Source organism: Osmerus eperlanus, chromosome 13, assembly GCF_963692335.1.
Source record: "Osmerus eperlanus chromosome 13, fOsmEpe2.1, whole genome shotgun sequence".
In the NCBI taxonomy this organism is placed as follows: Eukaryota; Metazoa; Chordata; class Actinopteri; order Osmeriformes; family Osmeridae; genus Osmerus; species Osmerus eperlanus.
Genome location: NC_085030.1, coordinates 8,106,619 through 8,132,882, shown reverse-complemented (window position 1 = coordinate 8,132,882; position 26,264 = coordinate 8,106,619). Strand labels below are relative to the sequence as shown.

The following is a 26,264-nucleotide window of genomic DNA, read 5'->3' as shown; positions in this document are numbered from 1 at the left end:
GTCGACTTTCCGTGTTTGTTGTGATGTGACACTGTGGCGACCTGCAAGGAGGAAGCAGCTCGCCCACTCGGGCACTGATGTCTGTGCTTAGCCAAGCCTTTGACACAGTTTCTCACACTTTTTAGCCCAGGCCAGATTAACGCTGAACTAATGATGACCCAGTGGACCAGAGCAGGTTTGTGTGCGTGTGCACGTGTGTGTGTGTGACTCTGGCTCTAGCACCACCCCCCTTCCTCACCCCCACTCAACTGATTTTTTGAAATCAGACCCAAGAACACAAATATTCTCTTCTCTAATTGGCCCTCCTAACCACTGAAGGCGAGCAAGCCTCCCCCGAAAAGTAAATGGAGGCCACGACACAACCTTTTACAACATGACTTTGACTTCACTGTTGAGGGACGACCCCAATAAATATCTGAGAAAATGCCTGAAGGGAAGCAGTGGAGGTCACCCTTCCAGCATTAAATTGTGATTTGAAAAGGCTTATTGACAACTACTAACACAAACACATAATTCCTTCCTTTCTATCTTATACATTGTTAGGAGGGTAAACCATTTGTGATGTAGACAAAAATGGGTGTGCCGTGTACTGTATAAAGCAAAGCCCATGGATTAAAACAAATGTCTTTTGTTTCTTGTTTCCATCCCTAACATATTTAAAGTAGCTCTGAGAAGAAACTTTTTCCTTCCTTCTTTCATTCTCAGATGAACAATAACTTCTAACCTCTGCATTTACAATGCCCTGAGGAAGAGACACTTCTTTATGACACACAATAGGTCAACCACATTTTCTATGAATCAATGAAGATTTTACAAAGCAAAATGAGCTTTCACAAACTGTACTTCTACTACACGGTGGAAAATAAAAAACCTTAAAATCCCACAGATTTAATAGGTGGATGTGTAATATGCTCGATATTACATAATAATTAAATACTAAGTATACTATCCAAGGACAGTTATTGTTTCCCAGTACTGGTTCTCCATCATTCCTTTTCCACTCCTGCTTTGTCTAAGTGGGAGATTGCCAGGTGAATTGTGGGCATTCATACTGAGTGCTTGGAATAGATAGAGGATCCTGTGACACTGTGTTGTGGTGTCTCAATGAAGGGAAAAACTGATTTCATCGCGGAGTGGAGAAACGGGAGGGAAGCTTAGGGATTACAGCTTCTGTCAGTTCATAGAGGGAACAAATTGAAAATGGGGAAAATACCGGCGACAAACAATTCATGTCTGTCACCTGGTTCCACTCCCTGGGTGCTGTATTTCCTTATCAGCTGCTCACAGTTTCTCCACTGGCTGCATTGTTTTTACCTCAGCTCTGCGAACTGAACGCTCGCCTGTTCTGAGTCAGGTTCATATGGCCTGCGGCCTGGCCTGGATGGAGCTGGGCTGCAGACTGTTGCTGCTGGACACAAGTCCTCTGTGGTTCACACGGTCACAGCCGTTGGGGAGGCCTGTCCTGAGCCTTCCAGGAGTCAGGAGCAGTAGGATTCACCTGGAGGATGGGATCTGCTTTCTCAGGATAGCTTTGAAGAGGTCAGGCCATGGTTCCTGTTTATTGACTAGAACTCCCTCAAATTGATGATTCACTGTAACCCTACTGTGCTTTGCTTCTAATTGCTTCTATTGTTTATAGATAGAGATGAAAAGGCAGGGGAACCATGATTATGACTGGGTAAAAAGGGTACTAGGGAGCAAAGATTAAAAATAGAGCCCATCTCATACCAGACCAAACTTGATCTGGTTCAGGTTCTTACCAAACACTTGGTGGGATCCAGATCGTTCCCCATCTCCACACCCTCACACAGACAAAGCCTTCTCTGACTTGATTTCACAGCTGTGAATCAAATTAGGTTCCACGGTTTGCAAAAAGGAAACTAAAATGGCAGGGACACATGGCACAGGCTGGGCAATTAGAATCTGTAAACATGGATCAGACATTAAAAAGGGCTGGGTACACTCCAGTTTATCTGGAACAGCTTGTGTTCCTAAAGTCAAACAGGATAAAGGGACTTATTTGGCATTACAACTTTGTTCGGCAATGAAGCACAGAGGGAAGACGAGAGGCAGATATTTCCCTATTCTGAAATGGAAATGAGAGCATGGTGGGAGCTGAAACATTCCAGAGAGGGATTTTCAGTTTTTTTCTTTTTTTTTTCTTTTTTTACGTATGGCAAACTATGTGAATTGCACTGTGACTCCGACAAATTGGAAATTTTGATTGATAGAATTTCTTCCTGCGTTCTTGCTGAACTTCAGATACGACTATTAGACCAGGAGAAGTGAGATGAATCGCTCTGAGACGGCAGAGAAGTGGAGTGAAATTTACGGAGCAAACATCTATAAAAAAAAAAGAAATATCATTTTAATGGTTTACCTCTCTCTCAGACCTCTCTCTCACTCCCCCTTTAGGCTATTTGGGTTGAGCCTTTGGTGGAGATGATTAAAAATTAATATTGGCTCAAGACTGACAGCAAATACCATTTGATGTGAGCCACAAAGGGGTTATGGGTTTGTGGGTTTCACAGTCACTGGAGAGACTCAAGTTTATACTTCAGTGAAAGAGGAGAAGATAGGATAGGATGGACTGGCTGAGGGTCTGTGTTTGTCTGCTCTCCCCTGGTTATCTCCCTGCAGTATGAATGACACTGTGGTGTCTCTGCTTGTGGAAAGAGGCAGCACGACTGGCAGATAACTTCAAGAGATAGAGTCATACCAATAACTCGGTGTCCTCCGTCTTCCCCTCTGTCACTCTGGGAAGATCTCTGGTCTGGGTCTTGATGTAGCACCTCTGATGTTTGGCAAACCGGATCCCAGTGATTCCCTTTGAAAACAGAAAAAGAAGACGGAATAATCTAAATTCTGAGATGTATCATTCATAAGCATGCAGGAATGTGTCGGCACCCTTAAGTGTTCTGGTGACCATTTCCAAACCTTCCGTTTCTTGAAGAAAAATCAAAGCTCTTATCAAGTCAGAGATATGACCTAATGACAGAGCAGAGGTGTGGTTTTGATCTCTCTTCCCCTTTTCTATGTTTTAACAGAACATTCTCTAACGGCTCATCCATCCTCTGCAACACATGCAAATGCAGAATAAAACTCAGACAGCAAAAGTGTGTTTTTCTCCCCCAGCTTAACAATCCTACATGGAGGGATGTGTCTCCCGGGAAAGCCAGGGGTTTTTGTTACTTCTGGAGTTTTCTTTTACAGAGGCTGCCTCTACTGAATTAGCCAGTTACAGGTCCCTGCTTCTCTCAGTCGGTGCAGTCGAGCGCAGAGTTCCACTCTTCAGCCCCACTGATGAGCCTCTGCTATGCGGAATCCAAACCTTTTCAATTGGACTGAGGAAGCCTATACCAATAGAGCTGACAAGCCTGTTCATTCTCAGTCTGGGCCATTCTACTGTGTTTTAATCAGTTCAGCAGGACCAGGACTGTGACATGAAACCCAGGATTAAGACCTGTGGTGTCTGCAGAGTACAATAACCCATCAGCGTACTGCATGAGAATGTAGACGCCAGGATCTGAGCCTGCCACGCTCACTTTAACACTGCATCGGGATAAGTGGTACCATGATAATGGACTTGATTCAATCCCGATTTAATTACATCTACATGGTGAAAGCTTTGACACCTTTTGTATTAGAGTTAATTTGAGAATGTGGAGGTCCCTCTCCACTTTAGTCAACATTGTCATTTCAGAACAGCTACACCATCCACCCCAAGACATGATAGGAGACAATGCCTGTCATAATCCGGCATGTGTCATTTTATCTACGAGCGAAAAACATGGGGCAATAATGGTCACAAATGCAAAAGCAGAATGTTTATGCCTGACTATATTGTGATGAGTCGCCATATTTACTGCAGTGGCGAGTGTCAGTGGAGAGGAGCGTCCTGTGATGAGAAGAGATGATTACTGGGGTTGGTCAACCAGAAAATGAAGAAGAGACACATCATTACAGGAAAAAGAAATGGGAAAATGATGCAGGTTAAAGAAACAATGTCACAATCCTGGATTGCCGTCTTCTTGATTAAACGCTTGCACGTCCTCAGACAATTATTTGATTGGGGGCTTTATGAGTCGCAATCGCAAGGAAAGGTTAAGGTACCGTGTTCTAATCATTGTCACTTGGGCTCCATTTTCCCTAACTCGTCAAGTGACTGTCAACCCTGGTGACATATGGTGGAAGCAAACATGCAGGATGCTCATTCCCCTGTATTAAAGTAAATTATCAAAGAACCCGCTGGGTGAAATTAACCGCAAAGTCGGCCCCCTGAGCAGCAGGGAATGGGGACCTGTACCCATGACACCATGTGTTAGCTCTGATGGGCTTCATCTCCGTTTGCCTTCACCTGGGGGGAATTCATGAGTCAGGTCACCACCACAACATGGGGCCAGATGTTGGTATTTAGAATACGGGGTAGGGGCATGGGAGGAGTGGAGGCGAGGCGAGGCAGAGGTGGGTGGAATGAGCGTGGTGGGGACAGGGGAGTGGTGTTAACCACACGAAGCGCAACACAAAGCGTCAACCATTTTAAATGGTTCAGCATAAATTAATAAATTGTCTAAGACAATGTGGTAGATGCTGTATATTGATAGATATGAAAAAGCAGGGCCACCATGATTATAATCCATGTATATTTTATTACTTTATTACTTTATCTTATGTAAATGAAGGAAATGTACTGACTAATGGTAGTTTCATTGTACTAGCTTTCCATTTATGTACAAATCAATGTTTTGGTGTCCCTTGTATAAACGTTTTGGAGTATAACTAAAAGTATAACCTTTTGGATTTCAATCTGTTGAATCACTTTGCATCTAATTCTATTTCCAAAGTAAAGTTGATAAATGCATGAGATTATGAGTTGAGAAAATCCCATTGTTTGCTTGTTGTACTTGATGTATCTTTAAAGCTAACAGGGAACTGACAACTGACAAGGTTATACAGTTGAAACATGTTGTGTGGTGTATTGGGCCCTTTATTAATATAATGGATAGGTGGTTAAATGGTAGCTCTGCATCTCTTTGTTACTGTTGGAATTCTTATCTCCTCTTGGTTTACCAATGGCTCCCCCAGGATGTTGTTGATGTTAGCCTGAAACAATGCAGGGGATTTTGCCTTTGGTCCTGATGGCTTTATCTCCATATTTCCATTCTACATGTGAAGCTCCTGGGCCCGGCGGATATTGTTTTTAAGGTGGCTTTAGTGTGTGTAATGATGTGCAACATCCTTTCTTTATGAAAATCAATCAATTCGAAACTCAGCCCTCAGCTAACACTTAGTATAACTTTTAATAAGGTTTGTGTATTTTCCCCTTTCACAGTTTTAATAACAATGATGGAATAGTTCTGCATCCTCATCTTGGTGCTCACAATCCCTGAACAGGGCCTGTAAACAGGCCGATGGACTGTGGACATGCTTCACTGACACGAGTAGATCATTCTGAATGTGGATGTGCTTCACTGATACTGTACGAGTGTACCATTCTGATTTGAGGATGTGCTTCACTGTTATGAGTGGATCATTCATTAGACTGAGGAGCCACTAGCAACAGGCCTGTACACTGTCTAGTGTCGACTTTGGCAGCAGAAGATCTATTCCCAGTTTGGAGGATGGCAGCAAGTGAAAAAATTGTAAAACAGAAAAACAGAAATGAAAGACAATTCATCACTATCTGACACAGATACTTTGAGTGAAATGTGAACCATTTGTATGGATGTTATTAATACTTACGTTTTCAAAGTCATGGACCTCGAGCACCTCATCGCTTCCATTGCCCATTTTGAAGATCTCAATGCGGTGGGCGGGGTCAATCTCCATGACGCTTTCAGTCTCCACCCCATCCAACACAGCCCTGTACTCATGGTCATACACCTTCAGACACATGAAAATCAAAGTCATTCACACTATGAATGACAGGCAAATCATGACCATGAAATGTATTGCACCTCAGGCATTCTATCTGTGTACCTGATACATTATAGTGTAACTGTATTTCTTAAAACAATAAATCTCCATTGAAGGGTTTTCATGTTTTGCCCATGTAACAAGAACAAATGACACAATTCTGTGCCTTTGTTCAATTCTGCTGGCTGTTCCTTAAAGCACTGTAGTTTATAACAACCGCTTGCTTATGTACTGTTCATGGATACACACGAATGGTTCTTAAAACGTCCTGTCTGCAAAAATGATTCATGCCCACCAGCTGAAGACTATGGTATTAATATTTATGTGAGCATTATGTTATGATGAGAAATACATTGCTGTGTTCATCTTCATCTTAGCTTATTGGGTTCACGGATAGTGTATTGAACTGGCTGAAATCATATATCACAGGAAGGAAGTTTTATGTAGTTTAGGTGACCATAGGTCCAAGAAACATGAGAACTGCTACGGGGTTGCTCAAGGAAGCTGCTTAGGTCCATTACTTTTTTCTCTTTATATGTTACCACTCGGCGACATAATCAGAGAACATAACATAGATTTCCATAGCTATGCGGATGACACACAACTATATATATCCACTGAACCCAACGATGCAACGGCCATCAATTCCATTACCAACTGCCTGTTGACAATAAACAAATGGATGAATGATAACTTTCTTAAATTAAATGAAGACAAAACCGAAGTCCTACTATGTGGCCCCAAATCCAAAAGAGAGATGCTTATTAAGAATCTTGGAGGCTTAACCCCCTGTCTTAAACCAGAGGTGACGAGTCTCGGTGTAATCCTGGACTCAGATTTGAATTTCAACTCTCACATTAATAAAGTGACCAAAACAGCTTTCTTTCACCTGAGGAATATAGCAAAGGTACGACCATTCATAAACCAAAATGATGCAGAGAAGTTAATTCATGCTTTTATATCCAGCCGGCTGGACTACTGTAACGCACTTTTCACTGGTATTCCCAAGAAAACCACTGAAAGACTACAGCTCATTCAAAATTCTGCAGCTAGATTATTAACCAAAACTAAAAGGAGAGAACACATTAGTCCTGTCCTAGCTACTTTACACTGGCTCCCTGTTACCTTCAGAATTGACTTTAAGGTCCTTTTCCTCACATACAAAGCTCTACACGGACAAGGACCTAGCTACATTGCTAACTCCTTTATAAACTACACACCAGCTAGAACACTGCGATCATCAAATGCAGGCCTATTAGAGGTCACCAGAAGCAGTCATAAGAAGATTGGTGATTCGGCCTTTGTCAATTACGCCCCAAAACTATGGAACAAATTGCATAAATATTAGGGAAGCAAACACTCTAGACATTTTTAAAAGACAGCTTAAAACCTACCTTTTTACCGAAGCATTTAAGTAATTTTATCTCAAAAGGGTTTTCCTACTTTTTCAAGTTGTTTTCTCTCTTGAACAGAGATCTTATTGGGATTTTTATTTTTGTTTGAATTGTTTATCACTTGTATTATTGTTTTTATTGATTTTATGTAAAGCACCTTGAGCTACAATTCTTGTATGAAATGTGCTATATAAATAAAGTCTTACTTACTTACTTACTTACTTACTTCATCTGTCTCAGTAACAAATCAGTGCCTTATACTGCACCAACGAGACGACTTATTAATGTACAAATGCAGACACTGGCCAATGAAATCCATTAGGATTAATATTCCACATCAATGGGCGTGGTTGTCTGAAGAACAAACCAAAAACTGTTGATACATGTTGTTGCTCACTTACTAGCAAGTATTACTGGTAACATTTTAAAAGTCCAAATGTCAAATAACCACGCATTACCATTAAACTTTTGGATGTGAGAGCAATTATGATTGAATGTGGTATCATTCTTGATGGAAGATCAGTGCAAGAATGAATCTGGAATATAAATAGCCATTAACATGGGTCACATCGGCCTTGGCAGAGGAGGTAACCTGAACTTAAAAATCTCATGACGAAGCCAAATGAAGATAGACTTGATATTCAAGTGGCAGTTGAGCAGTTATCAGGAAATGTAAGACCATTAAACAGTCTGAAAGTCTCAGTGATGGATTAAAGTTCCATTTAAGCATTTACTTTCATATTATCATAAAGGTGGACTGGGAAAAGGGATTCTGCGGATTTTATTGATTTATTCTAAAACAGTGAATCTCAATTTTCAGCAGGCAATCTGTTCTGATGAAAATCCAGCATTGAGATTCTGCCCATCATTGATATAGATTATAGTGTATTACTGCAGTGTAGTCAAACCATTTCTATGTTTAAAGCTGGTTTAGCATGACACATTTCTTGCTTTTGGAAAATGAAAATGAATGGCCACTGCTTATTCCTGGACACCGAGTTTGATGCAGAGCTGAACAATCTTCAGTCACCACAGGTTACAGTCCTACTCCAGGTATGACATGGTAGAGAGCTTAGACAATTGGTCATATATGCATACAGTATATACAGTATATATAGATATGGATATAATCATACATGTACACACTGTATATACAAGGTTATATAACCTTTGAGAAACTATGAGTGGACATTTTACTTTTCTTAGTAATGTCACATGAATGAATTAGCTTGATGTCCACAGCAAAAGCCAAATTATAGGGATGAGCTTCAGCGTGTGAACTTCAGGTACAAAGATACTGTTGAATATGATACCAGTCCTCAGGATTGAAACATAGCCTTCTACTTCTACTTGTATGAAAAGTGCTATATAAATAAAGTCTTACTTATTTACTTACTCACTCAATTAAGAACATTTAAGATGTATGATTAAAAGCCACAGGTGCAAATCTGAGTCTTGGAACCACATTACTTTCAATATAATGAGAGTGTATTACCCACTCAAGTATTGGAAGATCTTACTATGACATTCCAAACTGATCTTAAAAGTAAAAATGGGTTATCAATTTTTGTGTGAATGAATTAGCTGCACTTTAATCTGACAGGTAAAAAAACTGCAGTAAGTGATGAAATTAACACCATGTATGTTGCAACAGGTATGCAATCTAGAATGGTTCATGTGAAACATTAAACACTAATTCTAAAGCAAACAATCTAAGTTGACAAATAATCAATGTAGCCCCTTAATATTAGGGAGCTGTCTCGTTGTGTTTCCCTTGCAGCCCTCTAACCGCTGTGTGTGGTCAAAAATTGTTGAATTTATACTCCATCATAGAGGTAAATGGGAACTTTATATGTATTTTTTCATTAGTTATGCATGAATGCACATGCATTATGCTACCTTTCCTTTAACAACCTCCACCCAGTTGTTTTGAGTTGTGGACCCAGAGAGAGGGGAGTGAATGAGGAGCGGAAGGCACAGTCGAGCCCGCAGGTTGTTTGTGTGAACGGGCTGTGTTGTGGCACTGGAGGACATTATTCAAAGGTCATGCTGATGCAGTTGCAGGTGAGTGAGGTGGGTAGGTGTGTGTGTGTGGGTAGGGGGTTGAAAGGAGGGATGTGTTTATGACAGTGCGTCCCCTAGTCGTCCTTGAGGGCGATGAGATAGAGGCTCCAGTCAAGCGGGACCAGACGCCTGTCACTCAGTGGGAGAGAGCGGGGAATACGGGGGGTGGAGGGGTGCAGTGATGGGGAGGGCGCTCCACACAGCAACAGGCCCCTGGGGCTCTGGGGGGTACCAGTGATGGATAGCGGTGGGCAGCGGCCATGACAGACACGCTGGTCAACAATCAGCGTCATACTCAGGTGGTACCTCGCCTCAGGTCCAGATGTCCTGATAGATATACACCTTTAGGAGGCTGCTTTTAAACTCATTGTTTTTCAGGGACAATTGTTTTATGGTTGAATCGAACATATGACAAATGATGTCCTGAAAGTTAAAACAGTCTAACAGGTATAGAATACTCAACTGGCTTCTTATTTTCGGAACGTTAAGTCAAAACAGCTGTGTGAGGAAGAGGAGAAGATGAGAATCAATTGTTCAATCTTGGTTCTTTGCCAATGAGCTTCTTCATAGAAGCGTCCTCTCTATATTTTCCTTTTCCACCCCCCCCCCAACTCAAATATTTCGGACTCTCTTTGCTTCCCTCCCTCTCTCCCTCTCTCTGACTCCCCACACCCCCTCTTTCTTTCTTTCCTTCCCAGTCGCTGCCTCTCGCTCTCTCTTACATTCCTCTCACTCTCCCTCGGAGGCAACACCACTGGATCCTTGTCCTCCAGCTGAAGCACACTGCAGCAGGGTGATCCAGCAGAGCTCAACGCTGTTCACATGGGCAGCCACATGAGAAAGAAACTAACGTCCCCCCAGGGCTGCTCTCTCCTCCGCAATGTTGTTTTATTAGAAGGGTTTTATTTTCCTTCCAAAAAGGAAAGGAACATCTCTGTTAGAAGCATTGAAAATTACCACTGTGCTGAGCCTATAAACAACGTTGGTGAAAGAATGAAGAACACTTCCCCTACCACTACTGCATGTCTGCTAATATTCCAGCACCTTCTAGAATTATAATAATTAAAGAGACACACAGGATTTAATATGCACACATATCCTGTGGGGATATTTTCTCATGTTCAAACAGAAGGTAGGCCTCTTCTGTTTGAAAAAACACACAATGGGGTAATGAAAGAAAACACGAAACACAAGACATTAAAGTCAGAAAAAAAGCAAAGCGATGCACTACCTTTGGACATATTGTTGAAAAATCAAGACCCACTGGGGAAATAACTTCACCCGGGAAAGATCTGCAAGGAGACAGGAGCACAGATGGCATTCACATATGCTACATGCATGCCTTAGAGTCCATAGGACCAGAGACTGCTCGTGGGTATATAGCAGAAACACAACCATCCTGCTTCATGGATGTCTTCCTCCTTTACAGATCACATTCTTACTCTCAGAGAGAATGTTGATAGACATAATGGTTCAATAGGTCCTTCTTCTTTACATGTGAATTTCACCATGCCGCAAGATCACAGAGATCCACGCTCTTCGTGTTGTCTGGAAAGCCTTCATCTCACTTGTGTTTTCTCTCGCTTCAAAGTAAAAATGGCATTAGTATATCAAATGAGCTTTAGATAGTCCTTGTTTATCTCTGCGGTGCTGTAGGTGCAGGCAGACTTCCTGATCTGCTTCTGAGGCGTCTGGAGACATGGGGGATTATGCTTGTGGACATTGATTAGCAGGCCTGTCAGCTCCCAAGGCCTGGAGAATATGGATAAATGGAGTGGCTATGCTCTGGGGCTGCCAGACACACTCTTGCCTGCGTTTGGTGATGTCTGCTGAAGACAGGCAGCTGTTTTTGAACAGGCGCCAGCTTGGAAAATTCAGTTTAGAAAATAGTGGTCAGTGGCTAATACATCATCAACTCAGGGAGTGCAGAGGAAAATGAGCCTGTTGGAGGTGTAGGGAATCAATCTCAATGAGAACGGCTTTGACAGCAAACAGAGAAAGCAATACAACACGGGCAGACGCAAATCCACATCATCTATTTCTAATGGTACAACATTTAGTTGAAGCAGTGCCAGTAATAAAAAAAAAATCTTAATGTGTTTTCTATCAAGTTCCATTAGTGTAGTTATTGTTATATTTTACAAGGTATTTTTCTTTTTTTAAAGCAGTGAGCTTTTCTTGTCTGCATACCTGAGTCCTCAGGACCAAACTGTTTTCTTCTGAACACAGCAGCTGGACATTGTGTCCTAAGCTTTAAAAGCAGTCTGTAACCAGACAGTATGCCAACTTTACATTCTGTAATGAGAGAGCCCAAAATCAATGGCACAATCTAAATATAATCACTCAGGAAGGATTAAAACTTTGCATTATAATCAGCCACTCTTTTCTGTGGTTTCTTTAATTGCAGAGGTGCATCTTGCTAGATGCGTAAAGAGAAAATGCGTCTTTAGAGCCACTCCAAGTTATTTTAATGGCTCTGTCAAGGGCCTGGCACTTTGGTCCAGACTCCACTGAAGCCTACACTTTTAAGTAATCTCCACAAACAGAAGTAGTTCTGAGAAGTTTAAATGGTCTGAATACCTAAACACACACATGAAAAGAAATATGATTTACTAAGCATCAACACAAGCACAATAAATTCTTGTTGGCAGCAATATACGTCAAAATGGAGAAAACGAATTCAGGGCTTTCAGTCTAAGGTTATGCTTCTGGTTTTTGGATGTCAGTCAGGACCCTCTACTTTGTGCTATTTGACATTTAGTTTGGAATGCTCAACTCTTTCAGGAAGATAGCTTATTGGAATTTGCCTAAGATCAGGTTTCACTTCTGAAAGTAAAAGATCTTGACTGATACCTGACTATGAGTGCCACTTTAAGGAGTGTAATTGCAGGGTTGCTAACGAGATAGTTCAGCACCATTCAGAAATTACAGTGCTGCAGATGTGTGTTTACACTGCTGAAAAAGGGGCATTTTCTGTCTTCAATGCTGAATCTTTAAATGTAAAATGTTGTGTACCTCTCCTGCCCTCTTCCTTTCATAAGAGAAGTTTAATGACCCACTTTCTCTCCTTGTTCCCTTGTGACTCTTTGCTGCTTGCCACGTTTGACCACCTTGCCATGGTCGACTACAGTCTGCAGCTGCCGTTAATTTGCAGGAGCACCACGGTCCCCTTCTTTACCTCGCATTTATGACTAATCGCACCGGCCATTTTAAACAACTTGAGCTCTCTCTGGTAATAAATCACCTTGATACGAACCACTGTGCCAGTAATAGAGCTATGTGCTGTTGGGAAGAGGGAGCCTTGGGAGTTATTCTATCTTCTGGTTAACACTCAGTATTGTGAGGACAACTCAGCCAACGGGATACATTGTTGTCTGTAGTGCTTCTGAAATAGTGTTCATGATCTCAACATAAAAAATAAATAGCTTCCATAAGGTAAGAAACCCTCAGACATTACTCAGCTGTGTTGGATTAAAGTACTGAATCCAGAAAACAAGTAGCAGGTGGAACGTGAGTCTGGGCCACAGTGACTCGCAGGTGAGAAGGTAGAGCTTTTTTCCAGTGGGAGGGTCAAGCATCTATTGAACTCCTAGCTATACGCCCCTGGACCTCTCTTTTTATCAGGCCTTTGATTCTGTGCTATAAGGTTGTAGAGAGCACATGATCTCACTACCTCTGCTCAGGCCAGCGTGACCTTTTTCCTCTGACTGCAATCTGTAAATCCCCATCACTCATACGCTCTTCACCAGACCTTTCAAAGACAGGACAAAGGCACCTTTTCAGGACATTGTAAATGATCTAACACCCCAAAGTTCCACCAGTCTGCACATCTGATCGGTATCACCGCGCTGGAATGAGTAACAACCAATACAAAGTTTGAAAAAAAGAAAAGAAAAAGGGTGAAAGACACAAAGATCTTCTACTTCACACTCTCAGCCTTTATCTTGCTTTTTTTTGACCTGCTGGTCGTTTCCCCTCTGCGATGGTCTGAAGAGCACCTCATACTTGTGAAGAACATGAATCCTGTTCTGATTGTTCATCAGAATCCATTCTCACTGTTTGAATACGACCAATCTTCTGTAATAAAAAGGGCAGTTGATGTTGCATGAAATATTCATTTAAGGCATCCCCCCAAAGATTATGCCACACTCTGATGCATCTCCATGAATGAAAAACAGACTTTGCAAGACCAAATATTGAAGTAGATGTCTGTGCAAGTCACTGAATTATGAGCCAGACGGCCATCGGGGAGGTCACCTCTGTGGCAGATCCTTCTCCCAGTCCCCCTGCTTGGTTTTCAGCCACATTCTAATAAATCGACAAGAGTGCATTCTGGGCTCCTGCAGCTAAGTGGCATTTAGGGAACAGCTTGTGAAAGCAGTCAGTCTGGATTCTGGAACGTTTACATGCACAGGATCATTTAGCCAGATGAACAGCATTAGCAGTGAACTAGGGCTGCAAAGTTCTAAAGCTACAAAAAGAAGAACTATTAAAATAGCTTTTTTTTAAGGGAAGTCTTTAAAACAGAAGTTTGATGGTTTTAAAAAGGACAACCAAGCCATTTCCCCTCCAGAGTTCATTAATAGACTTGTAACAGGTGTGTTATGAACCCAAACATGCCCTCATATAGCTTGCTTTTCCTCATATATGGCTGCTGTATACAGCATTTTGTCCACAGAGTACTTTAAAATCAAACTGCTTCTGACATAATTTGAACATGACATCTGTGTTGTCTCTGAAAATGGACACCTGCAAGACTACCTGCTTTATCAGAAGTTCATAGATACATTCTTAAGACAACCAGATCTCTTTAAATGTCCAGGAAGCAATCAACATGCTTCACAGAATGTGAATCCCTCAGTGTGGTGCATTTCACCAAGGGTCTATTATTCATACAACAGATTTCCATGACATGAAAAAAGGTCAACTGTAGGGAGCGGTTCCATAGAGAGGGCTGGGAGATTTACCGGCCCATAATTGTTCGAACATTGTTTACACCAAGCTGTCTTAAAAAAACGTAAAAAAAGTAAAAGTGAGGTGATGGCTAGCTGCAGACAGTCTCACCAGGCCGTGTGACTGGGTCCACTGGTGACAGTCACGTCTCCCTGGTCTCCTGCCATCGCCCCTGGATACACACAGCCTGTCAACAGCTTAGCCTTCCTCTGGGACTGAGTGACATTGGAAAGACCTCAGTTACCATACATCACAAATGCACGTGATCAGAGACACAAGAATGATTAGGACATGATTCTCACTATCATTTCAAGATATATCTGAGGGTGTTTCTGCTTTATTGGGATAGAGACAGTGTGAGTGATAGGAAATGTGAGGGAGAGAGAGGGCAGTACATGCAAGAAAAGGCTGGAATGCAACCCGGGCTCCTGTGCTGAGGCCTCAGCCGATGAGTTACTCGCTCGTATACAATTAAGGAAATTTAAAGGTTTACTAGGATAACAATTGTGTAGTTTATCAACAGTAAATACTGTATTCATGTTTTTATAGGATTTTTTTCGCTTGAATTTGGATTATGTTTTCTTACTCTACACACAGTTAAATACAACATTCCCTCTCTTTACCCTGCAAACACATATTGGACATAATTCTGTACGTAATATGTAGATTCATGAAAATGGGTTTGAATCAATCTGCAGCACTTAATTGAAGGCCACATTCTGCGCAGTTACCTGGTGTTGTAATCAGTCTACTTCTATAACCTGTATACTTTTCCATTAGTACAGAGAACAAGTCCATAATTTGCATAAGAAATGCAGCAGAAGCGCTCAGCCACTTTCCCCTGATTGAGGGAAATGAACAGGTTCTCAGACAGCCTGAATGCGGTTAGGCACATCACTGACTAGTGCAAGCTTTCAAAGTATATTTAATAGTATTCCAGTAATCCATCAGACTTTCTGCCAAGTCTCACAAAAGACTGTGGACCATCTATACGCTAAAGTTATCATTACTCTAGGGGGTCAGATGGCTGGCTGAAAGTTAGGGAGTCGGGCTATTAATCAGAGGGTTGTTGGTTCGATTCCCCGGCTGTGCCAAATGACGTTGTGTCCTTGGGCAAGGCACTTCACCCTACTTGCCTCGGGGAGAATGTCCCTGTACGTACTATAAGTCGCTCTGGATAAGAGCGTCTGCTAAATGACTAAATGTACTGTCCACACTATGGATACATTGTTCCTTTCTTTTCATCTGCTGTTGGACAAATTCTACAATTCACAACCAATACATCTAACACTTAACATGTTACACTTTAAAAGAACTGTGCTAGACATACAGCAGATAGCCTTTTTCAACTGATATTAGCTGTATTTTGACATGTGCGTTGGTGGTTGTACACACTGACTTACAGTCAATACTTTTTATACTTGTTTACTCAGATATTACCAGTAAAGGTGACATTATTTAATAGCAAAGGCCAGACAAATCATGGTCTAATAATAGCTTTCAATATAATATCCACTTTAGACTGTTATAATCAAACATGTATCTCGCAAATCTCTACTCCTCTCTAACCATCAATATGACATTGTGTCTTCAGTGCAGCTACAGTATGCCTACTGTAAACAAAGTTCAAACCTTGACTTGCTTTTATGTCGGGTTTCCTGAAGCAGCAGATCCTGCTGTCTGAGCTCTAGCTTCTGGAAACAGCTGCAGAAAGGAAATAGCAGTAGTAGGACTGGCCTCCTGAGCGACTGTGATGGAGTATTGTTTTTCTGCTTCCTGGCAGGGTATTGTGGACTCTCACATGAAACAGATCGAGGCCTTAATATCTGTTTTTGAAATGGAATCTCAGGCCAAGATAGTTTCTTGAGCTTCACATACTGTACATCCAGCAGATATAGTCAAAAAACACTGCAGCAAGAGAACGCTCAGAGAAAGGACCCAGTGGAGGACATCATGGACTCAACACCATACCAGAACTCTGCGATGCAAAAAAGTTAGTTGAGTGGACAAGACAGATAGTACATTTGTAGGATTACAATGGCTTGTTCGACTTTCAGCTGGTAAAAATGATAGCTTGCCTTCTGTCATTGCTACCTATTACAGAGATAAATTATGCAATCATCAATTTAAAGCGGTTTGTAGCTGAGATTGCTTCAGTGTTTCTGGATGTGTGATGTTTTATTTATTTCTAGATCTGAGGCTATCTTCAGAGATGTCTATTGTGTTGGCAAAGGTGCCACAAAAATGTCATACTTTTAGCAGTTTGTTTTTATTCGTGACATACTCTGTTCTTGTAATTCAATAATTCGAACAAAATACACCCCGGTATATCAAAACTGAAACAAGTTCAGCGTGGCAGAGTGTCTGTTCCCCAAACTAGACAGTGAGAGAAACACCAGGTAGCCTTAGCTTCACCTGCTTTGTATCAAAACAAGCCTGTTTCCCAGGGGAAGATGATGGCATTTCATATTTGATCTTGGAATGAACGGGATCTTCACAAAGCTTTATCAGCGATGACTGACAAAGCAAAGAACATCTGGCAGGCAAAGGGGACTTTATTGCAGGCTACCCTTGATGAGTTCTGCCACACAAAACAACAGGAAGATCTTTCTTGGCCCAGTTGAGCGTCGACACTGCGTAGTTTGCTTGTGTTGACAGAGTCTGATAAGAACACAACACCTTCATGGAGACTTGAAGAGCTTCAGGTTGCTGACAGATTGACATGCTGTGTATTATCTTGCTATGAATCAGTAGCAAAGTCATTTTCCACACAGATGTCAACCACATTGTGATTTTGATTACATATTGAAGTTTTCCATTGTATACGGCACAGCAGTGTTGTGAATGACATTTTATAGTGAACCAGGATTTTCCATCACAAGGCTTGAATGTGTGTGTAGCCGTGCGGATGTGGTGAAGGTATAATGCGGTGCAGATGCTGTGGAGGACTCTACTCTCCTCTCCACATTCCCTGCGTAGCTGGCAATGCACTGTGACAGGACTAGAGGACTCGACTTACTGTGAGAGAAAAACAGAATGTGAAAGCTCAATCACATTCTAAATTGTACAACAGAGGGGAGAATAAGGCTTGGCACTCACACCGGAGAAAAATAGGCAAAGATCGAGAGAAAAGAGAGATAGAGAAAGAGAAAGAGCGAGACAGAGATAGAGAGAGAAGTAAGTAGGAGACAAGCCAACCAGCCTTTGCCTTCGTGTACCCACTGTACATGCAACACGTCACATAGAGATGCTGGCGGAGATTGTGAAGTAGAATTCTGCCCATTCAAATGCTAATCTCCTCTACTCCCCATCACAACCGCTTCTGAAAAGAGTTCCACAGACACTCTGCAACGCTGCACGGCTCACCGAGTGTTCCCAGCATGCTTTGTGGTGTTCTCATGCTCCTGCTTGTGGCAGCATTGATCCCAGAGGCAGGATTTAAGCAATGCTCGCCCCCCCCCCCCCACCCCCTCGTCCTCGTCCCCCTCGTCCCCGTTGTTGCTCTCTCACTAGAAAGCACCATGCATCATCTCAGGATGAGAGCAGCCTGAGAGGAGAAGAAGAAGAGGTGGACACGGGGGCTCTTAATGACTGAATGAGCTTGACATGTAAAATCAGAAAAGATTACAGGCTGAAGGCAAGGACTCCCAGAGGGTCCTGCCTAAACCAGCTGTTCCGATAGGCCCGGCTGCTCCATTAGAATAATTATTCCTCCACGAGACAGCATGAAGGAAAGGAGAAGACACAGGCTGCTGGGGAAAGTGCCTCTTCTCTCTTCCAAGTAACGCTTGGTGAATAGCGAGGCGAGTATGTGATAGGATGATAGTGTGATGTCATCATCAGCTCCCCTCCCCCCTCCCCCGCCCTTGCCACATCGTGACCCTCCGGGGCCACAGACGGGACTATGAGATGGACACAGGACATGAGTGGTAAACAAACAAACTGAAGAGGGCTGTCGACGAGCACAGCACCTGTGACCATTAGAAAAGCGCAGGTGCAACATTGTTCATTAAGCCACCCCGTCCTGACACAGAGGCCTTCAAGAGACGGTCAGGGGCGACGAGTGAGGGGCTGTCTGGGGAACAGGGGAGAATGCATCAAGGTGAGCAATGCAATTTCAGGTTGAATAATGGAGCGCTTCCCTCTGGCCTGACACTCATGTGTTTCTGAAGCAATTTCAGCGTACTGACCGACAGCACCTGTGAGCTGTCTGGGCTCCCCAGGGCCCTCTGGATTACAATGGCTCCCGGCTTTCTGTGGATGGTAGCAGCATTGAAATTAATCTAAAGGAAAGTGGCTCACACATTGAGGAGACTTTTAGAAGAGAGTTTTAGAAAACGACACAAAATGAACAGGATATAATTGTAAGTGTTTGCACTGGCCAAAACACTCAGCTGGTGGTCGATTGCTTCTGAACACGTTTCCTAGCTGGAGTTACTCCAAAGTCATTAGCATACATTTGATCATAACGGTGTTTATACTGATCAAACTGTTTATATACACAATTCAATTGAATAGAAGTTCACATGAATATATATTAACTTGAATGAAACAGCAGAAAAATTATGATCCTATTTAGATGTGGTGATTTCTTGTTCAAGGAATGCAAGTGTTAAACTGCCATACCCATTATCTAGAAGACTATATTCCTGTGGACCCAGTGCATGGTAGCAGAAACATCTGATTCATATACAGCAATGCATGAACCCCTATGAGATTTTGGGACCCAAACCCTAATGAGCACTCCTCAAACATTGAGATAGAACTGTGCTGTAAGACACACACACACACACACACACACACACACACACACACACACACCCACACCCACACACACACACACACACACACACATTAGGCAGCAAGATGATGGCAAACTTCCCTAGGTCTCTGTTACAACATATGTTTGCAAGTAATTAAAAGAAGATCCCATGTGGTTATCATGTCATATTGAAATACAATGCGCCCAGCAAATTACCTTTCCATGGTAGTTTATGTAAAGCCATGCGCTGCAGATTACTGTGGTGGAACGCACTACTAGAATAGGGTGTGACTCAGACAGTCCTCTGCTGGATTGATTTAATGAGTTTTAATTACATTGCCAGGGGTTAAAGCTTAGCTGAGGAAAGGAGCCATAACAGTTTATGGAGAGGCTCTGGAAGAGACCCTGATAGCACAGAAATGACAGACTTGTCCAAACGGAGGTAGGAAGGGGTGATGGGTGTCATCAAATATACATTGTTGTGTTTGAAATATTCATAGGTGGGCTGTGATGTTGCTGCCTTAAGCTGTAACGATTGCATACAGGTTTCATTGTCTGTACAAGCTGTTTTTTAAACAGGTGAAGCCCACATAACCACAGGCATGCACATCCGCACGTTATCTGTGAAAAAGTCCCCGTAGACCAGCTTGGTGGGGATGTGTTTTTGCACGTTTTGACTGCCAGCGTCTTTTGGGGCTTCCCATCAGACAGACAGACAGGTGATAACGCTTTGAAGTGCCTCCATCTTGCTCACTGATGTGGGCTAGAGGTTGGGCCTTCCCCTTAAGACCCCATTAAAGCACAAGTGAGTGTTCGCCGGCCTCATGTCCAAGGCTCAGGCAACCTCCTCCACTAACACATATTTTGTGCCACATGAGAGTGGCTCACAGCTTATTAAAGGGGAAATAATCATCCTCCACCTCAAACATGAAATATTTAACAAGGACAAAGAAGATGCGCTCTGAGGTGAAGGATCCAGAGAGACACGGACTTGGACACTGGCTGTCTGTACAGGAAGTGGAGCTTGACACTGGCTGTCTGTACAGGAAATGGAGCTGGACACTGGCTGTCTGTACAGGAAATGGAGCTGGACACTGGCTGTCTGTACAGGGAGTGGAGCTGGACTCTGGCTGTCTGTACAGGGAGTGGAGCTGGACTCTGGCTGTCTGTACAGTAAGTGGAGCTGGACACTGGCTGTCTACAGGAAATGGAGCTGGACAATGGCTGTCTGTACAGGAAGTGGAGCTGGACACTGGCTGTCTACAAGAAATGGAGCTGGACACTGGCTGTCTGTACAGGAAATGGAGCTGGACACTGGCTGTCTGTACAGGAAGTGGAGCTGGACACTGGCTGTCTGTACAGGAAGTGGAGCTGGACACTGGCTGTCTGTACAGGAAGTGGACCTTGACACTGGCTGTCTGTACAGGAAATGGAGCTGGACACTGGCTGTCTGTACAGGAAGTGGAGCTGGACACTGGCTGTCTTTACAGGAAGTGGAGCTGGACACTGGCTGTCTGTACAGGAAATGGAGATGAGTCTTCAGCTTGAAATTACAGGGTTACGCAGTCTACTTGAAAAACTAATACACATTAATATGGACACAAAAGTTCAATTAGGTGTAGGAAACTTGCTCAGTATTCTTGCATGTTGTTTCTTAAGGGAGCATTGATGCAATGCAATATAGTATGGTTCAGAATAGTAGAATGTTCTGTTGTTACTTATTTGGATTTCCACTATATATTATTGTCAAGACTAAACAATGCCTGTGGAACAGTATACTGTTGACAAAGAAGGATATAGAGGCTCTTTTATACATATAAAGTTAAACATTTAATAAAATAAAATACTTTGTAATATGTCTCTCAAGCTCACAGCTTATTAAAGGGGAAATAATCATCCTCCACCTCAAACATGAAATATTTAACAAGGACAAAGAAGATGCGCTCTGAGGTGAAGGATCCAGAGAGACACGGACTTGGACACTGGCTGTCTGTACAGGAAGTGGAGCTTGACACTGGCTGTCTGTACAGGAAGTGGAGCTGGACACTGGCTGTCTGTACAGGAAATGGAGCTGGACACTGGCTGTCTGTACAGGGAGTGGAGCTGGACTCTGGCTGTCTGTACAGGGAGTGGAGCTGGACACTGGCTGTCTGTACAGGGAGTGGAGCTGGACACTGGCTGTCTGTACAGTAAGTGGAGCTGGACACTGGCTGTCTGTACAGGGAGTGGAGCTGGACTCTGGCTGTCTGTACAGGGAGTGGAGCTGGACTCTGGCTGTCTGTACAGTAAGTGGAGCTGGACACTGGCTGTCTGTACAGGGAGTGGAGCTGGACTCTGGCTGTCTGTACAGGGAGTGGAGCTGGACTCTGGCTGTCTGTACAGTAAGTGGAGCTGGACACTGGCTGTCTACAGGAAATGGAGCTGGACAATGGCTGTCTGTACAGGAAGTGGAGCTGGACACTGGCTGTCTACAAGAAATGGAGCTGGACACTGGCTGTCTGTACAGGAAATGGAGCTGGACACTGGCTGTCTGTACAGGAAGTGGAGCTGGACACTGGCTGTCTGTACAGGAAATGGAGCTGGACACTGGCTGTCTGTACAGGAAGTGGACCTTGACACTGGCTGTCTGTACAGGAAATGGAGCTGGACACTGGCTGTCTGTACAGGAAGTGGAGCTGGACACTGGCTGTCTTTACAGGAAGTGGAGCTGGACACTGGCTGTCTGTACAGGAAATGGAGATGAGTCTTCAGCTTGAAATTACAGGGTTACGCAGTCTACTTGAAAAACTAATACACATTAATATGGACACAAAAGTTCAATTAGGTGTAGGAAACTTGCTCAGTATTCTTGCATGTTGTTTCTTAAGGGAGCATTGATGCAATGCAATATAGTATGGTTCAGAATAGTAGAATGTTCTGTTGTTACTTATTTGGATTTCCACTATATATTATTGTCAAGACTAAACAATGCCTGTGGAACAGTATACTGTTGACAAAGAAGGATATAGAGGCTCTTTTATACATATAAAGTTAAACATTTAATAAAATAAAATACTTTGTAATATGTCTCTCAAGTTTAGAATAGTGCCTGGAACACAACGACTGTCTAATTTCAGATAAATGATCTGTGTATTTCTTTTTTTTGCCTCAGTCTTGAGTAAATGAGCTTTTAGGCCTCTAAGGGATTGTAGGAGAAGGCAGCAGAATGAAAGCACTCTCCATCAAAAGTGAACGAATTGGATTTTACAAGATGAATTGCCAGAATAAGAGTTTACTTTAATTATAACACCAGTAGGCTCAAGTTCCAGTGTAGCCACTAGGGTCAACAGCAATTAAGGTTGGCTGGAGTCAGGATTCAGGCAGTTGAATTGTGACAACATTTTACATTACATTATGAATATAGAGTAGCTAATAGACCAGTTTATGAATTATTCTGTAGGCTAACTTTTGGATTGTAGAAGCCAACATACAACACTGTGATATTTCTAAATTACAGACTTGACAGTCAGGACTTTCCATAAATATTGCAGCTTCAAATTCAGTGAAATACAACACTAAATAAAGAGACTCTAGGGCATTGTGTGGTCAGTCCTTCCATTTTAACATGACTCGTCTGGCAAATGACATCTGAAGTTACTGAGGAGAAGGCAAAATGCCTCTTTAATCTTGACGTAAAAGCCGAAAGAAATGATTTCAACGACAGAAGAAATTCCTGTCATCCGATGCTCTGGAGAGATCCAGTGTTGATGGTCCCCTTGCAACTTGTTGTCAGGCAGATAAGCCATGTCTTACCTTTGCCAGACTGGGGCTCCAGAGATTCCTGAGGCTGAAAACTCCCAGGGTTAGTGTCAGGAGGAGCAGGCCCAGGATTACGGCCCCCCTTTGGTAGCTGCGGTACCTGGCCTTCCTCTCCTTCCCAGCCTCCACCTAGGAAGAAAGTAGACAGCAAAACTGTTGTGAAGAGTTGTATTCGGCTGCTTCTGTTTCAATCTTCCACTGCGATACTATCAGTAGTGAGTAAATTAACTTGCACAAGACCTATGTGACAGATTGGGAGATAATTGTCTTGTAACCAAATCTATTGACATTGAACTTCTGAAATGTTCAATTTGTAACAAGGATTTGAAAATGATGCAGTTACTTCAGTTGTCCATGGCATTCTCTTCGACTGTTTGTAATGTGACTTGACATAAAAATATGCACTTTCAAAACAACTGAAGTTAAAATCATTTGTTTTTCATAATCTCTAGAAAACCTCACAAGGTTGCCTTGCACTGGCACGATCACTGTATCAACAGAATCATTCATTACGTCAGAAAGCACATTCAAACTTTCTAAGACAACGCAGTCATTTCCAGGGTGTGTACTGTAGTAGAAACTAGAAGACATCTGTTCTAGAAACATCCACGTCACCTTGACCCCTGTAGAACCTGCGACGCTTCACAGAATATTCCCATTGATGAAGCAGGTGATACACACATGCTTGGAATTTGAAGTGCGTTATGATCAAGATGAATGATGGTGGCTGTAATTCAGAGACTGAAGTAAATAATGTAGAAATGGGAGATGTAAGTGGCGCAGTCTGCTGAGATTTTAAAGGTTACGTTTATTAAACTTTCCCTCAAATTAAAACTCTCCCTGCTGAACTCAATTCCCCAAGCTTAAGGCCACAAATTAATAAAGCCTGGCTTTTGTCCCCAGGCAGTGTGAGAATGAATGCACTAGATTCACACAGGATGGCTTTTGAAGGTCTCAGAAGACAACAAAAAGAAGATGGGTGATGAGTGCTGAATAGATTTGTTATTTCAATGTCCAGCAGATGCCTCTTTGTGTTTTAAATCCAGCTTTGACCTGTACTGTACATCTTCTTTTGACTTATATTAGATTAGATTTTCCAAATGTCTCTCAATCCTAGCATACTTTTTATTACAGTAATTTCAAACGGAAGAAATAAGTACATTAATTTGGATATGAATATATCCAGGTTTCATAATCTACAGTATATTTCTCCAATGTGGGACAATTGGACACCCTGGCTTCAAACAGACAAAGCAGGTATGATGGCAAACAGAAAGTCGTATAAGCAGGGCTTCAGAAATTCCTTACGTAAAGAATTTCTCCCTGCGTGGAAAAATATGTGGCTGTAGTCTCCACTCTCCTCCAGAGGCTTGCATAACCATTGGAAACTTGACAAGAAGACAAAATTAAAGTGCTCACAGACAGACAGAGAGAGTGAGAGTGAGAGTGAGAGTGAGAGAGAGAGAGAGAGAGAGAGAGAGAGAGAGAGAGAGAGAGAGAGAGAGAGAGAGAGAGAGAGAGAGAGAGAGAGAGAGAGAGAGAAAGAGAGAGAGTGAGAGAAAGAGATACACTACTGAGAGAGAAAGAGAGAGAAGAGAGAGAAGGATGGTATGTCTGATTCTGAGCAAAGGCAGCTGACAGGTTTTAAAGGGGTTTATGGATCGAGAGTCAACTAGGCGGTTACTCTGAAGGCGGCAAGATCTAGCTTATGTTGGGCAGAGCCTGGGGCCCCCTACTGTTCTGAAGAAAACACACACACTCATAAACCTTTAACACAGAACTGCCAAAGCTAAACAAGCATAAGCAAAGTTATGTTATTAAAGGGCAGGTCAGTATAAATTCAGAGTGATAGTAATTATAATATTAGGCCACAGTGCATACTAATTTTTAATATCTGATTTATCACACAAGACTAAGAACTGTCAGCCTTTACCTTACAAAGTACTGTATGTCCTGAAAGCTATTCCACAGGTGTTTTCTCAATCATAACTCATCTTACATAATATCTGCTGCAGATATCTATGTAGGAATGTGAGAATGGAGAACAACTTTTTTTATTGGAGATCATATTTCTCTTTCTAAGATCGATGTAGAGGTATCTTGCAAGTCATTGTCACATTGACTACGTATGTCTTACACATCGAAACAGCAGTGAGGGTAGAAATCCTGAGATTATAGAAGCAATATATATATTTCTTATTTTTCTTCTGGTCCCAGAGCTAAACAAGCACTCAGAAACAAAACACGACAGATATATGTGGAAACTCAGTGAGCGTGAGCAAACACATTATGGAGGAATAAAGGAAACCCAGTGACACAGGTGAACTCCACAGCAAGGACAAATAAAAAGACAAGGATCCAAGGAGACAAAGAAGATGGAGAGGTGGAGAATATAGCACTCTTAAACCACTCAGCCAGATACCAATATCAAGTCTCATTCCATTTCAGATTTCATAGGCTGATATTTGTGTTGGATAGAAAAACTTTAAATGTGAGGTAGATTGTACCTTGATGAAAACAAAATGCAATAGTCCTCCTCAACAAAACAACCTTTGTGTAGGAACATTTGAAATAATTTTGTTATGTGATTAACAGAACATTCAGCCACACTAAATTACACTTTAATTTATGACCAACATTTTATAATAGCCAACTTTATAATGTATAACCATGATTCTGTATAATCCAGTGTCATACAATCAATTAATGGTAAAAAACAAACAAACATTAAGACTCACATCTTTCCAAAGAGCCTGTTGGCTGCAGGATTGGGAACTATTTTCCATTATTCAACCCAGGAAGGTATTCCTCCAGATTGACTCTTCCTAGCTGGGGGAGCTACTGAGTCTACAGAAGGCAAAGAGTCCCAACTTCATTCCTTTGGTAATTTGGGAGTGCTCTGAGGGGAGGGAGCTTGCAGATGGGATGGATTTACTAAAACACTTGCGATTCTCTTTATTCCAGCAGATGTCTCCTGCTGAAGACTACTTTAAATTCAAAGGATGGACTATCTGAGGTAGATCCTATTTCAGCGATAACGATGTGTTACTGTGCTGTAAGATGTTTGTCTACACTTTCAAAATGTTGTATTTTGGAAGAAATATACCCTTAGGAAAGGGGGTGGTATGTATGAAATTGCCATCCTTTTCCGTCACATTCTATGAGCAGTTGAAATAATGATTGTACAATTTCACCCTTTTGTTCTGAAGTCTGACTGTACAACCACCAAATAACTGCCCTCAATAAGATATAACCATGCATATTGAAGCTGCTCTCAGTACAGGGCTTTCACTTCAAGCAAAGGGAAAACAGTTCATTTTCTGTGCAAACTGAGATAGACAAGAACTATTATACAATGCACTGTTTGACACCTTTAT

At 42.2% G+C, this 26,264-nt stretch overlaps 1 protein-coding gene across 2 annotated transcripts in view; it reads right to left on the bottom strand.

Moving 5' to 3' along the window:
- Nucleotides 1-25,774, bottom strand: part of tnmd (tenomodulin) — a 32,545-nt gene extending 6,771 nt beyond the window's left edge. For both annotated transcript variants that reach the window (XM_062476748.1, XM_062476750.1), the window contains exons 1-4: nucleotides 25,626-25,774; nucleotides 22,882-23,016; nucleotides 5,743-5,883; nucleotides 2,720-2,827 (exon numbers count right to left, since the gene is read on the bottom strand). In XM_062476748.1, the coding sequence (XP_062332732.1) occupies nucleotides 2,720-2,827; nucleotides 5,743-5,883; nucleotides 22,882-23,016; nucleotides 25,626-25,673 (432 nt within the window). In that variant the 5' untranslated portion in view covers nucleotides 25,674-25,774. The remainder of the gene's footprint in view (nucleotides 1-2,719; nucleotides 2,828-5,742; nucleotides 5,884-22,881; nucleotides 23,017-25,625) is intronic.
- Nucleotides 25,775-26,264: the final 490 nt, after the last annotated feature.